General features: G+C 40.3%; 1 protein-coding gene across 7 annotated transcripts in view; it reads left to right on the forward strand.

Annotated features, from left to right (window-relative positions):
* The window catches only part of SPIDR (scaffold protein involved in DNA repair), a 274,921-nt gene that overhangs the window by 21,517 nt on the left and 241,085 nt on the right, over nt 1-12,319 (forward strand). For 5 of the 7 annotated variants that reach the window (XM_081498011.1, XM_081498004.1, XM_081498005.1 and 2 more), the window contains exons 2-3: nt 10,822-10,977; nt 11,612-11,678. Coding sequence is in view for 6 of the 7 variants with exons in the window: in XM_081498004.1 (XP_081354130.1) it covers nt 10,822-10,977; nt 11,612-11,678 (223 nt within the window). In the remaining variant the exon portion in view is untranslated. The remainder of the gene's footprint in view (nt 1-10,821; nt 10,978-11,611; nt 11,679-12,319) is intronic. The other 2 variants (XM_081498009.1, XM_081498010.1) reach the window with 1 other exon arrangement.

Genomic DNA, 12,319 nt, shown 5'->3' on the forward strand with positions numbered 1-12,319 from the left:
CTTCACTTTCACTTTTCACTTTCATGCATTGGAGAAGGAAGGAAACGGCAACCCACTCCAGTATTCTTGCCTGGAGAATCCCAGGGACAGAGGAGCCTGGTGGGCTGCCATCTATGGGGTCGCACAGAGTCGGACACGACTGAAGCGACTTAGCAGCAGCAGTGTTGTAACTTGTTTCATATTTCATATTCATTGAATGTGATTTGTACACTTCTTGAGGATTGTCTTTAGTATTTATCCATATATCTGCAATTTCTGTTTTTCCTTTTTCATCACTGCTGACGAGATTTTTAAAAAATCATTTTCTTCTGTTTGAGGACTTCTTTTTACCAATCTTTAAGTATACATCTGCCGATTTCTAAGTATTATGTATTTTTTTGGTCTAAAAATGTCATTATTTTCCCTTGACTGCTGAGGGTATTTATTGTTTATTGTTTTTTGACTGTTATTGTTTATTGACTGTTTATTGGATATCAAGTCGTGAGTTACAGTTATTTTCTTTAAGAACTGAAAAATAATTCCAGTTCATTCCAGCCTCTAAGGTTTCAGATGAGAATTTTGCCACTAGAATTGGTGCTTCTATATAGGCAGTATGTTATCATGGCCCTTTTCCAAACTTTTTTTTGTCTTTGGATTTTGAAAGTTTAATTTTGATGTCTTACCATTGGTTTCTTTAGGTTTATCCTGCTTTGGGTTTACTCAGCTTATTAAATCTGTAGAAGTATTGTACCTTTTGCCAAGTATAGGAAATTTTAAGCTGATATGTTTTAACAGATTTTTCCAATCTCCTTTCTTTTTCTTTACCTCTCGGGGTACTGATGATATGAATGATGAATCTTGTCACAGGCTCTGGCTCTTTAGTCAGTTTTTTTTAAACAATTTTCTCTTAATCTGTTGCTCAGATTAGGTCAATTCTATTGATTGGTCTACAAATTACTGATTTTATCTTCTGTAATTATCATTTTACTACTGAGTCCATATAGTAGTGTTTTTTATTTTTGGTAATTTATTTATTTATTTAATTTGATAATTATACTTTTCAGTTCTGTAATTTCCATTTGGTCTTTTTAAAATAATTCTTTTTTTTTTTTTTTTACTAATTGTTCATTGTTTCAAGAGAACTTGACGTTGATTGTTGAAACATTTTTATGAGAGCTATTTAAAAATTCATGTCAGATATTTCCAGCACAAGATTCATTTAATTGTTGACATCAGTTAACTTTTTTCTTATTTGTTTTTTGATAGTATCGGTTCTTAGTGTGAAGAGCAATTTTTCAGTTGTAGTCTGGACATTTTGTCCATTTTAGGAGATGCTGGGTTCTATTTAAGTGTTTTATTTTAGTAGTATGCTGCTACGATCAAGCACTCAGGTCCTGACCTACTTTTGTGGACTGTGGTTTCAGTGATAGTTTAATTTTTAGAATCTCTGTGATGGTGTCTGGTCTGCTTGGCATATCTAGCGCCAGGAACCCGAGGGAACAGAAGGTGGTTCCCCAGGCTGCCCTGCTGGGTGTCTCCTGGTGAGGAAGCGGACAGCCTCGGGGCACAGAGTGACCAAGAAGCTTCCCTCATCAGGTTCATGCTCTGTTCCCTCCCCCAGGCCTCTGACATGAGTGTGATTCTTCGGTTGTGGTGAGTTGTTGCGAGATTCGTCTTACTGACACTCATGTCTTCTCCACCTTTCTCCTCTCTCTTCCTTGTCCAGAAACCTCTAATGGAGAAGGAGGTCTGAGTGCATTGAGATTCCCTTGATTGCTTATCTGCAGGGCTCATGATTGCTCTCTCCTTCTGGTGGTGCTGGGCTTATTTGATATTGTCAGAGAGACTCCTGCTTGATCAAGTGGAAGACCAAGCCAGGTGGAGACACATGGGATCTGGGTAACCTGTTGGATGCTGGGACATCAGGCACTTTGTTACTCTTATTCTTTCAGTCTTGGGCTCTTCAACCAGCTTGCCACCTTCTTGCCATCTTCCAGAATTCTCACTAGTCTCTTTGTTACTTCCAGGGATTATAGCTGTTCTTGGTTGGCAGAAACTGGGAGAAACTAAATCTATACCATCTTGTTTAGGTTAGAAGTTTGAAAATCACTAATTCGTTTAGCTATTTTTTGTGGAGTTTATTTTCTTATTTTAAAAAACACGTTTTGGCTCAGCTGGTAAAGAATCCACCCGCAATGCGGGAGACCTGGATTCAATCCCTGAGTTAGGAAGATCCCCTGGAGAAGGGAACAACTACCCACTCCAGCATTCTGGCCTGAAGAATTCCATGGACTGTATAGTCCATAGGGTTGCAAAGATTTGGATACGACTGAGTGACTTTCACTTTCACTTTCTTTAAATCTGTTGATTACCTAGTATGGAAAATCAGGACATAGCTCCCTGTGAGCATTTCATATCTCTGTTAACCTTTATTGTATAGTTATGTTACAGTTTTTTGCTAAACCAGAAGTGAATATTAATACTATGATCACATAAATATGGTCCATTGAAGACTCAAGTAGTATACTGTTTCGTTTCTGTGCAGCCATTATTTTAATATAGTAAATAATCACTGCATATTTTTCTTTACATCATTTTTTACTTAATTATAGGTAATTAAAGTTTTTATGCCTGTCTCTAGTCAGGTATATGGCTTATTCCCTCCTTTTGCTGTGATATATCCTCCAGTATCTTCCTAATAAAGAGAGTTTTTTTGAGTTCTGCATGTCTGAAAATTTATTTTGTTTGCACTGTTGATTAATAATTTGGCTAAGCATAGAAGTCTAGATTGAAAACCAGTTTTCCTCAGAATTTTAAAGACATTGCTCCAGTGTCTCCTAATGTCCATTTTGTCTTAAATGACTTAATGAGTCACTTATGAGTGCAGATGGAGATGGGCTTTCCTCGTGACTCAGGTAAAGAATCTGCCTGCGGTGCAGGAAACACAGGAGGGGCAGGTTCGATCCCTGGGTGGGGAACATCCCCTGGAGAAGGGAATGGCTACCCACTCCAGTATTGCCTGGAGAATCCCATTGACAGGGGAGCCTGGTGGGCTGCAGTCCATGGAGCAAAAAGAGTTGGACACAGCTGAAGTGACTGAGCACATATTCAAGGCCCATGTATATATTTAGGAAAAGAAAGTTAAAAATTCAGTACTCTTAATACTTTGCTTCATAATTTGGATTTTGATCAGCAAAGCTAATGGATCAAGATGTATGGAGAAAAAAGTTTGAAGGTAGGGAAGACATTGAAAGAGGTAGCTAGAGAAACTTAGGAAAGAAAAGGTTTAGAGTGGTTAAGTTGTTTCCTGATGCCTTGTTAACTTGCTCTGAAGTTCATAGTTCAGGTATCATTGACTTTTGATATGATTTGATTTAAGAAATCTTTGCCTTTTAACCATTGCTCTTTCTTTTGGGGAATTATTTAAATAACCAGCAGGGGGAGTGCTTAGGTTCCTTTTGGAACAGAGACTCAAGCTGGAAAGATACTTGGGATTTTAGTGTGTACAGTTTAGAACAGTTAAAATTTTTTTTGTCTTTTCTGATAATAATACACACCTATTGTAAGATTGCTATAAAAGAATACACTAGAGAATATCACCTGTCACTCTGCAGTCAGGTGACGCAGGCACGTTCATGCATTTCCTGCAAATATTTTTTTCTATCAATGCTTGTATCTACATCAAAATTGATGTTACTGTTTTAAAACTTAAGTCATTAGTGTTAATAGATATATACTTGAAAATCAATTCTGAATATTCTTTTCCATCCTGATACAATCAGAAACAGAACATTGGTTCTTGTGTATTTCCATTGGCTTCTCATAAACTCATAGGTTTGATTTCTGTTCTTTTAAGGGGTAGAACTTCTGTAGAGCATCAGACAATTCCTATTGAGCAAAGAAAAGCAGCAGAGTACAACATTATCTGTTTTAAGGATACAGCTAAAATGTGTGTAACCAGAAGACACGAATAGGGCAGCAGTGTATTAAAACAGATGTGTCAGTGGCTAGCCTGGTCCCTGGTACACAATTTTGTACTCAGTTTTTGTAATGGAAAAATAGTGGAATAGAGTGATTCTTAAAAAAAAATTATTGTAATGTCAAGACACAAAAAGGGAATACTTCTGTAAAGATTGAAACACACGTGAACAATTTCTGTAAAAGTTATTTGTAAGAAAACCTGTCCAGTTTGTGTAACTCTAGGTTATCTCCTCTTAAAAACCATGACAGAGAAAAACAGTGTATATTGTGTACCCAATAACTAATTTATTTACAGAAAGAAGAGAAGCATACTTAGTGCCTGAGTTCTTGGCCACAGTTTTATGAAGATCTCAAAAAATTTTCTCTTTGAACATTCTGTATAAGTCCTTCCTTATTTTGAACCAGTTTATTGAATTCACCTGGGCTTCCTAGGGGGCTCAGTGGTGAAGAAACTGCCTGCCAATGCAGGAGACTCAGGAGACGCCGGTCCGATCCCTGGGTCGGGAAGATCATCTGGAGAAGGAAATGGCTACCCACTCCAGTATTCTTGCCTGGAGAATCTCATGGACAGAGGAGCCTGGTGGGCTACAGTCTGTGGGGTTGCAAAGAATTGGACATGACACATTGAATTCTTTTTTCAGTTCTTGTCATTTATTAAAATAATGATACCTGTACATTTATGAGTGTGAAGAAATGAATTTATCAAAGGCAAAACAGTTTTGAGGAGAGATTAGTGAAGAAATCAAGTTGCAGTAGTCTCTATGTAAGTGTGCTAGGGAAGAGAAGGAGCAAGGGATAGCTCGATGGGGTCATGGTAAGAAAGAGATTTAAAAACAAAAAAAAGCAGAGAGAAACTTGTGCATGATTGAATGATGGCCTGAGGAGTGGAACCGTCTGTGGTAGGAGAGTTTGGACCCTGAATATAGTATCTTGGGACTGGCATCCTGGTCTTTGAAGATTTCCTTCTTATAGCCTCCAGCCCCTGGGATGTAAAGCTTCCTAAGTTTCTCCCTTGGCCTTTTCAAAAGCTCAGCAGAGCCAATGGTATTTTTACTTGTTTTACCCAACAGTGTGTACTTGACAGCTGTAGAAAATTCCAAGTATGTGCAGAGACTCTTGTTGTGTGTTTAGTTTCCCCTTACAGTTTGGATTTTAATCCAGTGTGCTTTGTGGGGGTTCTCAAACTTTAACAGTATAAGACTCACCAAAGTGGTTGCTGAAATGCAAATTCCTGGGCTTCTCCTCACTCAGGGTTCTCATTTGAGGTTTGAGGATCTCCTGTCTCCAGAAGCATACCTGATGATTTTGATGTGCATTGCCCTTGATAGCAATTTTAAAACTTGTGGTAAAATAATGTAGTTTACTGTTTTAACAATTTTAAGTGTATGGTCTGTGACACTAAGTACTCACATATTGTTCTGGAACTGTCACCACCTTCCATCTTTAGAACTTTTCATCATCCCAAACTGAAACCCTTTACCCATTTAAACAACACCTCCTCATTTTTCCCTCCCCCAGCCCCTGGTCACCATAGTTCTACTTTATGTCTCTGTGAATTTGATGGCTCTGAGGACCTCATGTATGTGGAATCATACAGTGTTTGTCCTTTTGTGTCTCTTTTATTTCACTTGGCTTAATGTCTTCAAAGTTTTTCCGTGTTGTATCTTGTGTCAGAATTTTTTTCTTTCTTTAAGGCTGAATAATATTCCATTGTGTGTGTATATACTGACTTGTTCCAATGAGTCATTTAATTCCTTTCTGCTCCTTAAACTCTCTGAGAGATTGTAGAGTGCTAATCAGTAAGCTTCATTTTCTTTTTTTGAGTTTTGAAATATTAAAGCTGGTCATTAGATTGAAACAGTATTTTTATGAATCATAGTAAACATCTTTATAAAAAATGTCTGAAGTACATTCTCATATTAACTCTCCTGAGTATTAATCAACTCTTCTTCTTCTTCCATTATGGTGGCATATGGTACTATTATCTCACAGTATCGTTTTTAAGTACAGATTTTATCTTGGTGGTGGTCTTGAGATAAGTGCATCTATTATCCATGTTTTACTGACACAGAAACTGGGTCTTGAGAATTGTAAATGTAGCCAACTGGTAGCACAGCTGTGACTCAGGTCAGATCAGTGTGACAGGACAGCCTGAAGATGAGGGCGAAAGGATTTGTGTTCTGCTTGTGAAATTTCCTGGGTATTTCTGTGCTTGAGGAGGATAATAATTCACGACATTGACTAGCCTGGATAATCCAGGATCTGCAGGTAGCCGTTACCAAAGTATATTTCTTCCTTTGTTCAAGTCAGAGCGAGCTTTCTCCAGGAAACATTCCCTCATGAATCTGTTTCTGAGCTCATCAGCCCAGTGTTGGTCTATTTCTTCCTCCACTCTAATTATGTCCTTAGAGCCCAAGGTCATGGAAGATGAAAACGGGTTTTGGCTGTGTACCTTCAGAGGGCTCAGTGAGTCACTTCAGCTCAGTATAGGTATTTACTGAATGCTGTGGTTCAGCTCTTTTAGTATCTGGTGGTTGCAGGTCACTTAAGCTGGGTAGAGGCTTGGAAGATTGATGCGTTGGCCTGCAGCTCACAGCATCTGGACACTGGGCTGCTTGGGGACCTACCTTCTAGCCTGGAGCATGGCTTGTTCCTCTTCTGACTTCCTCAGGTTTCTTCCTATTGTATGGGATAAGGTGGCTGGCTGCTTTGGGGACACACCCTTGACGAAGTTGAGGAGAATCTTCTCCAGTGGTCCCACTGGAGCGGGTCTCTGACTGCCTCAGCTTGGGTCCCGTGGCGTCCCTGGACCAGTCACTGTGGACAGGCTGATGTCCTATGATTAACCTTGGCCAGGTTGGGTGCCCAAAACTGTGGTGGGGGAGAGTGTTTTGTCACTAGAAAAAAAAAAGGTGGATGAATGAGAAGGCTGGGTAGTGAAGTTGCCCCGTAAGCACCTGCTTGTGGCAGAGTGAACACTGGAGAGGGAAGTACCCATGATGTCTAGCCATGCAGAGAGCTCTACTGGAGGTATTGTTTTTGACCATAGGTGAATACAACGGAAATGAAGTAGGCTGCATTTCCCCTTAGGCTTATACTTACTTACTTAGGATAATTAAAAATTTTGTGACAGGTGTGGTGTAATAGTCACGGAATTTGCATGTTTGTTCAGTAGTTACGTAAGGAGGACCTCAGTGAGGGTGCTGTGCAGTGGGGACGAGGTGCAGAGGCACAGGACTCCTGCCCTCAGGAGCTCTTACTCCAGGGCAAGGGGCAGGTTGGGCAAGAAACCGGATGGGGTCACTGAGGGAGGGCGTTAGTGGAGACTTCGAAGGATATTTCACTGAAAAGATGAGTATGATCTGTGGAGAAATCTGTTAGAGAGACCAGAGGAGGAGGAGAGGTGATGTCTGGCAAAGCGTGCTGTGGATGCAGGCGTGGTGTTGGAAATGCCCCGCCTGGCAGCAGCACGTGGAACAGAAGAGATTGGCTGGGGGAGTTGGAGGGACCGCCGAAGAGTGCTGTGGAAGGCCAGGCTGGGAGGTGTCGGAACTGAGGCTCAGGCCCTTTTGTCCTTGCACTTGCGGGAGGGTCTGTGTCACTACTTCCTGAGCTGCTGGAGGGTGGGGTCTTTCTTGCTCATTTTGTGTCCCGGGGCCTGCAGAGTGTCTGCACTGGCTGACTGGAAAGCACGACCTTAGAATTCTGTCCTTTATGTTAAGTTACAGGGTTCTAGTCCCTGAAGAATCTTGAGTGTGGATGAAATCCAGAGAAGCAGAGGACTGGTCAGATGTAACCAAAGGTAGTGAGTGACAAGCCCGAGAGATGTTCTGTTGTCAGAGCAAAAGAAGGGTCTCTGAAAAAAACAACTGCTCAGTAAGCCTGACAGGACAGGCTCTGAGCACCACAGTGCGGGCATACTCGCTGATGTAGTTAAAACTTCACATCTGTTCCTTAATGTAGATCAATTCCTGTGTGAAAAAGTGTTGACAGCCTTTGAGTATGTGGCTAGAGCCACTGAGATTTATTCAGATACCCAAGAAAACTTTGTATTGGTAGACATTTGATTTGTTCTCCACATTTATGACATGATATCCAAAGCAATATTTAGAAATTTTCACTTCTTTCCAAAGGGAGTATCCCACAGATGTATAGTGGGATGCATTTGGTATTAAGGGAATAAAGTTTCAAAATGAATAAATAAAATACATACGCATGATGTACTTAAAGAAGTGAAAACTTCAGCAGAAGAGAAGAAGGAAAAGTGGTCTGTAAGGGACTGATGTGGATAGTAAAGCAGAGTTTAATGTTTTCGGGTTTTAACTAGTTGGCTTCTAAGTATGCTCCGTTAGAAGTACAGTCAATCCTTATTTTTCAAAGATTGTGTATTTATGCAATTGCCACCTTGCTCAACTTTATTTGTAATCCCTGAATTGGTGCTCGTGGCGCTTTGATGGTCTCTTGCAGGCATATGTAGAGCCGGGAAAAGTTTGAGTCACCTTACATGCATGTTCCCAGCTGAGGTCCATGGCCACACTCTGCTTGTTCCAGTTCTCAGATCAGTTGCCCAATAATGATCTGTTTTCCTGGTTCAGAATCCAGTCCAGGATCACACGTTTCATTTTCTCTTCATGCTTCTGTAGCCTTGCGTTGATCTGGGTTAGCTCCTCAGATTTTCTCTGTGGTTCTTGACCTCGTCAATGTTGAGGTGTGCAGTGCAGTTGGTTCAGGCTTGTCTGATAGTTTCAGTGTTGAGATTTAGGTTATACGTCTTTGGTAGTAATACTGTGGGGGTTGACTTGTATTCTGCTCGGTGCCTCGTATCAAAAAGCACTTGGTGATGGTTTACATCAACATTCATGACTTGATTAAGATGGTGTCTGAAAGATTTCTCCACTGTAAAGTTACTATTTTTCCCTTTGGAATTAATAAATAACTTCTGGGGAGATGTTCTGTGACCATGTATATATATTCTCTTCATCCTCAAACTTTTACCCAGTAGTTTTAGCATTCATTGATGATATTCTAAATCTGTCATTTATTTGTTTATGTCATTGTAGACTTACATTCTTATTTTGTTCGATTGGTTATAATCCTTTACTATCATCACTTACTTGATGCTGAAATGTCCCACCTTTGGCCATGAGAGCCCCTTCATGCAGGCTCCTGTGTCTTTTTTGCATGCTCTCATTATTCCTTGAGCAGTTTCCTACTCTCTGGCTCAAGATATTTCAGGCTCACGTTGTCCTTCCCTGTCCCATCCCTGGTATCACCCACTTCACTGAGGAGCTGACCTGGACCGACTTACTGTATTAAAGAGATATTCTGAAGTTAAAAATATATGTATATATATATAGACCAAGAACTGAATAGACCAAATGATGTTTCCCAGTTTCCTTACTGTCTAGATAACTCAGTGAGCCTCTTCAGATAGCTGCATTCTGGTGGAGGTGGCACCTTCCTGAGGGCCGATGCCTCTTCTGCTTGCAGTTCTAGTCACCACAGGAATTTCTACATAAGAAGAAACATGCTTAGACCTCTTAAGTATTAAAATGCCATCTATGTTATAGCTGAATTTATTTTTATGAATTTGTTCCCTTCTTCCTAATTAAGGAAGTTTTAATGGTGTATTTTAATCTTAGTTTATTTTTTAAAACTGCAGTGTCATTGGATGAGGGGTTTTATTTCTGATAAGGTGATCAGCTTCTGGTAGGTTACCTTAATTTAATTCCCAATGCAAATCTAAAATTTTCCTTAAAATAAATGCAAATTAAAGAACTTATAAAGTGAATGTTTGTTTGTCATGTGTTGTGTTAGTCGCTCAGTCGTGTCCGACTCTGTGACCCCATGGACTGTACCCCGCCAGGGTCCTCTGTCCATGGACTTCTCCAGACAAGAATACTGGAGTGAGTTGTTGTTTCCTTCTCCATTGTTTGTCATAGACATTAAAAAAAAAAACTAAATAAAATAGCTTGAGGGAAGAAATCAGTGTTGTCACCATTTTTGGACATAAGCTCCTTGGTTCCCTTGGGTCTTCTTGGGTGGCACCTTTGTCCTCCCGTTTCTGGTGCATTCTCAGCTGCTGCTCTCCTTCCTGCTGCACACCAGCTGCCTCTGTTCTTGGTCCTCCTCTGTTTTCTTGCTTCTCTTGGCTCTTTCCTGTCAAATTGGATACCATGCATGACTGGAGGGTTCGTGGTTTGTCCTCATCCACTTGTATTTTAGAGTTTGTTGTCTAGTTGTGTTGTACAAGCCCTTTTAGTTTTGCTGTCTTCTGACTCTTCTATGGAGGTTCAGAGACATTTGAAAACCCTACCAGTTCTCTCTGGCCTCCTTGCTTCCAAAATGACCACGGAAGGAAAAAACGATGGTCGTGTCTAGGAAGGGCCGAGGCCACATGCAGCCTGTTCATGCACCAGCTGTGCCCAGTGTGTGCCCAAGGACAAGGCCATTAAGAAGTTCATTGTTTGGAACAATCGGACGTTGCCGAAACGAGTGTTTTCAATGCCTGTGTGCTTCGCGAATTGTGTGTGAAACTACCTTACCGCATGAGCTGTGTCACTCACAGCAAGGTGGTCAGGAGTCATTCTCGGGAAGCCCAGAAGGACTGAACGCCTTCCCCTGAAGTAGACCTGCAGGTGTCGCCCCACACCCTCCACCAAAGCCCATGTAAGGAGCTCAGTCCGTAAAGAGAAATACTGTTCTCTAAAAAGACACTAGAGTGGAAATTCTCCATGAAAATGAAATAAAAACTGTGTCCTCACTGATGCCTTTGCTGGGCTTGCTCCACAATGCCATTCGTTGGTGTATATTTAATGAAATTGATTTCCTTATTTTTTTCTTTGAAAACTGTTTCTACAGAGAAAAAGAAGTCGGGATGCAGAGTACCCATCCTTTCCAGGAGAGAGTCCCCTACAGGGCAGACGAGCAGGGCTCCGGACCGTGGGGGCCGTGGCTTCCCTGTCTGAAGCATGGCTCAGATGTGGAGAAGGGTTTCAGAAGAGTCCCGACACTCCGGTAAAGTCATGATGCTGTCTTCCCTGAATGCTGAGTGATAAATCTTAGCTTCCTGAGAGTTCACGCCACTGTACTTCTATTTCTTTGGAATTCCCTTCCTTATTTTCTTTCAGAACACTGTAATTGATGTGTTACTTGTTTTTCTTCATCCTTGAATTCCCTAAAATTGTGGCATGGTAGTATTCACCTCTTTCTGTCACGTAGAACTTTGTAAGTAGGGATGCATACTGGAAATATTCTCAGAAGATGACACTGTTGAGCATCCTACCTTTAAAAGAAGTCTGTTTAAGGAGATGCTTATGTGTCAGGACCTGATGGCACTGGGGGATTCTGGTTGATTTTGGTTTGTGTGGTAACTTTGAAGTAATCACTATAAGAAGGAGTGCTTACCACTATTATCAACTCTAAAAAGACAGCCCTCTGTTTAGATTCTGGAAAAATAAAAAATACAGTTATAAGTATGTGCTTTGGGACTACTTGTTGGTAAATAAAGGAAAATAGACGAATATGTTAAAGGAGCGTAGTGTAAGTTCTTGAATACTTTATGTAATATTGTTGGTTTTTAGCCCTTGTCACATGAATTACTACATCATTATTAATTATTATTATTACTGTTACAATTATCTGCCTGAAGTCATTAACAGCTGAAAAGAAGACTACTACAGAAAAACACCTTGAATTATCCTGTCGACCCAAGAAAGGTAATATTTGTTGATTTCTTGGCAGGAAAGATAAAAGGCTAATATATCCTCCTTTGATTTATTTGTTTTCTTTTAAAACGTCATTTACATAGTTTGGAAAAACTATATATTCATGGTTAAAAAAACACACCCAAACAATGTAAAAAGGTGTTTTTTTGCATCTCTCTCATCTTTTTCACAATCTACTCTGTTTTTTTGCCTCTTATAGATAATTATTAAATTTTTTTGTTTCTTTCTTGAATTCACTGTTATCAACAGAATGCAGTAGGTAAACTCAGATTCATGGCTGCAGGGTTTTAAAAAGAATCTGATTTGAGAAATAAAGTTATGACCTGTAATATAAGGACTATACTACTTAGTCAGTGATAGTTAGGGAAGACTTGGAGTTACAGATCATAGGAAAGTGTATGGAAGTGTTTGAAGGGATGGGTTGAATTTATCTCCTGCAACAAGAAGGTCAGGGGGCCAGACTCATTTTGAGTTCTGCTGTTCTGTCTGTTTTTGCAGTCGTGAGGTAGAAGCTGAATTCTGCAGGCCCAATTCAGGAAAAGTGTAGACTTGGGAGGATTTTCTCCAAATGAACTTTCCTCTGAGCAGTACTCTCCCTCAGACTTCTACCTTTAGCCAGAATCTGTTCCACA

The sequence above is a fragment of the Giraffa tippelskirchi genome, chromosome 6, assembly GCF_054371585.1.
Source record: "Giraffa tippelskirchi isolate mGirTip1 chromosome 6, T2T-mGirTip1v1.2.pri, whole genome shotgun sequence".
NCBI lineage: Eukaryota > Metazoa > Chordata > Mammalia > Artiodactyla > Giraffidae > Giraffa > Giraffa tippelskirchi.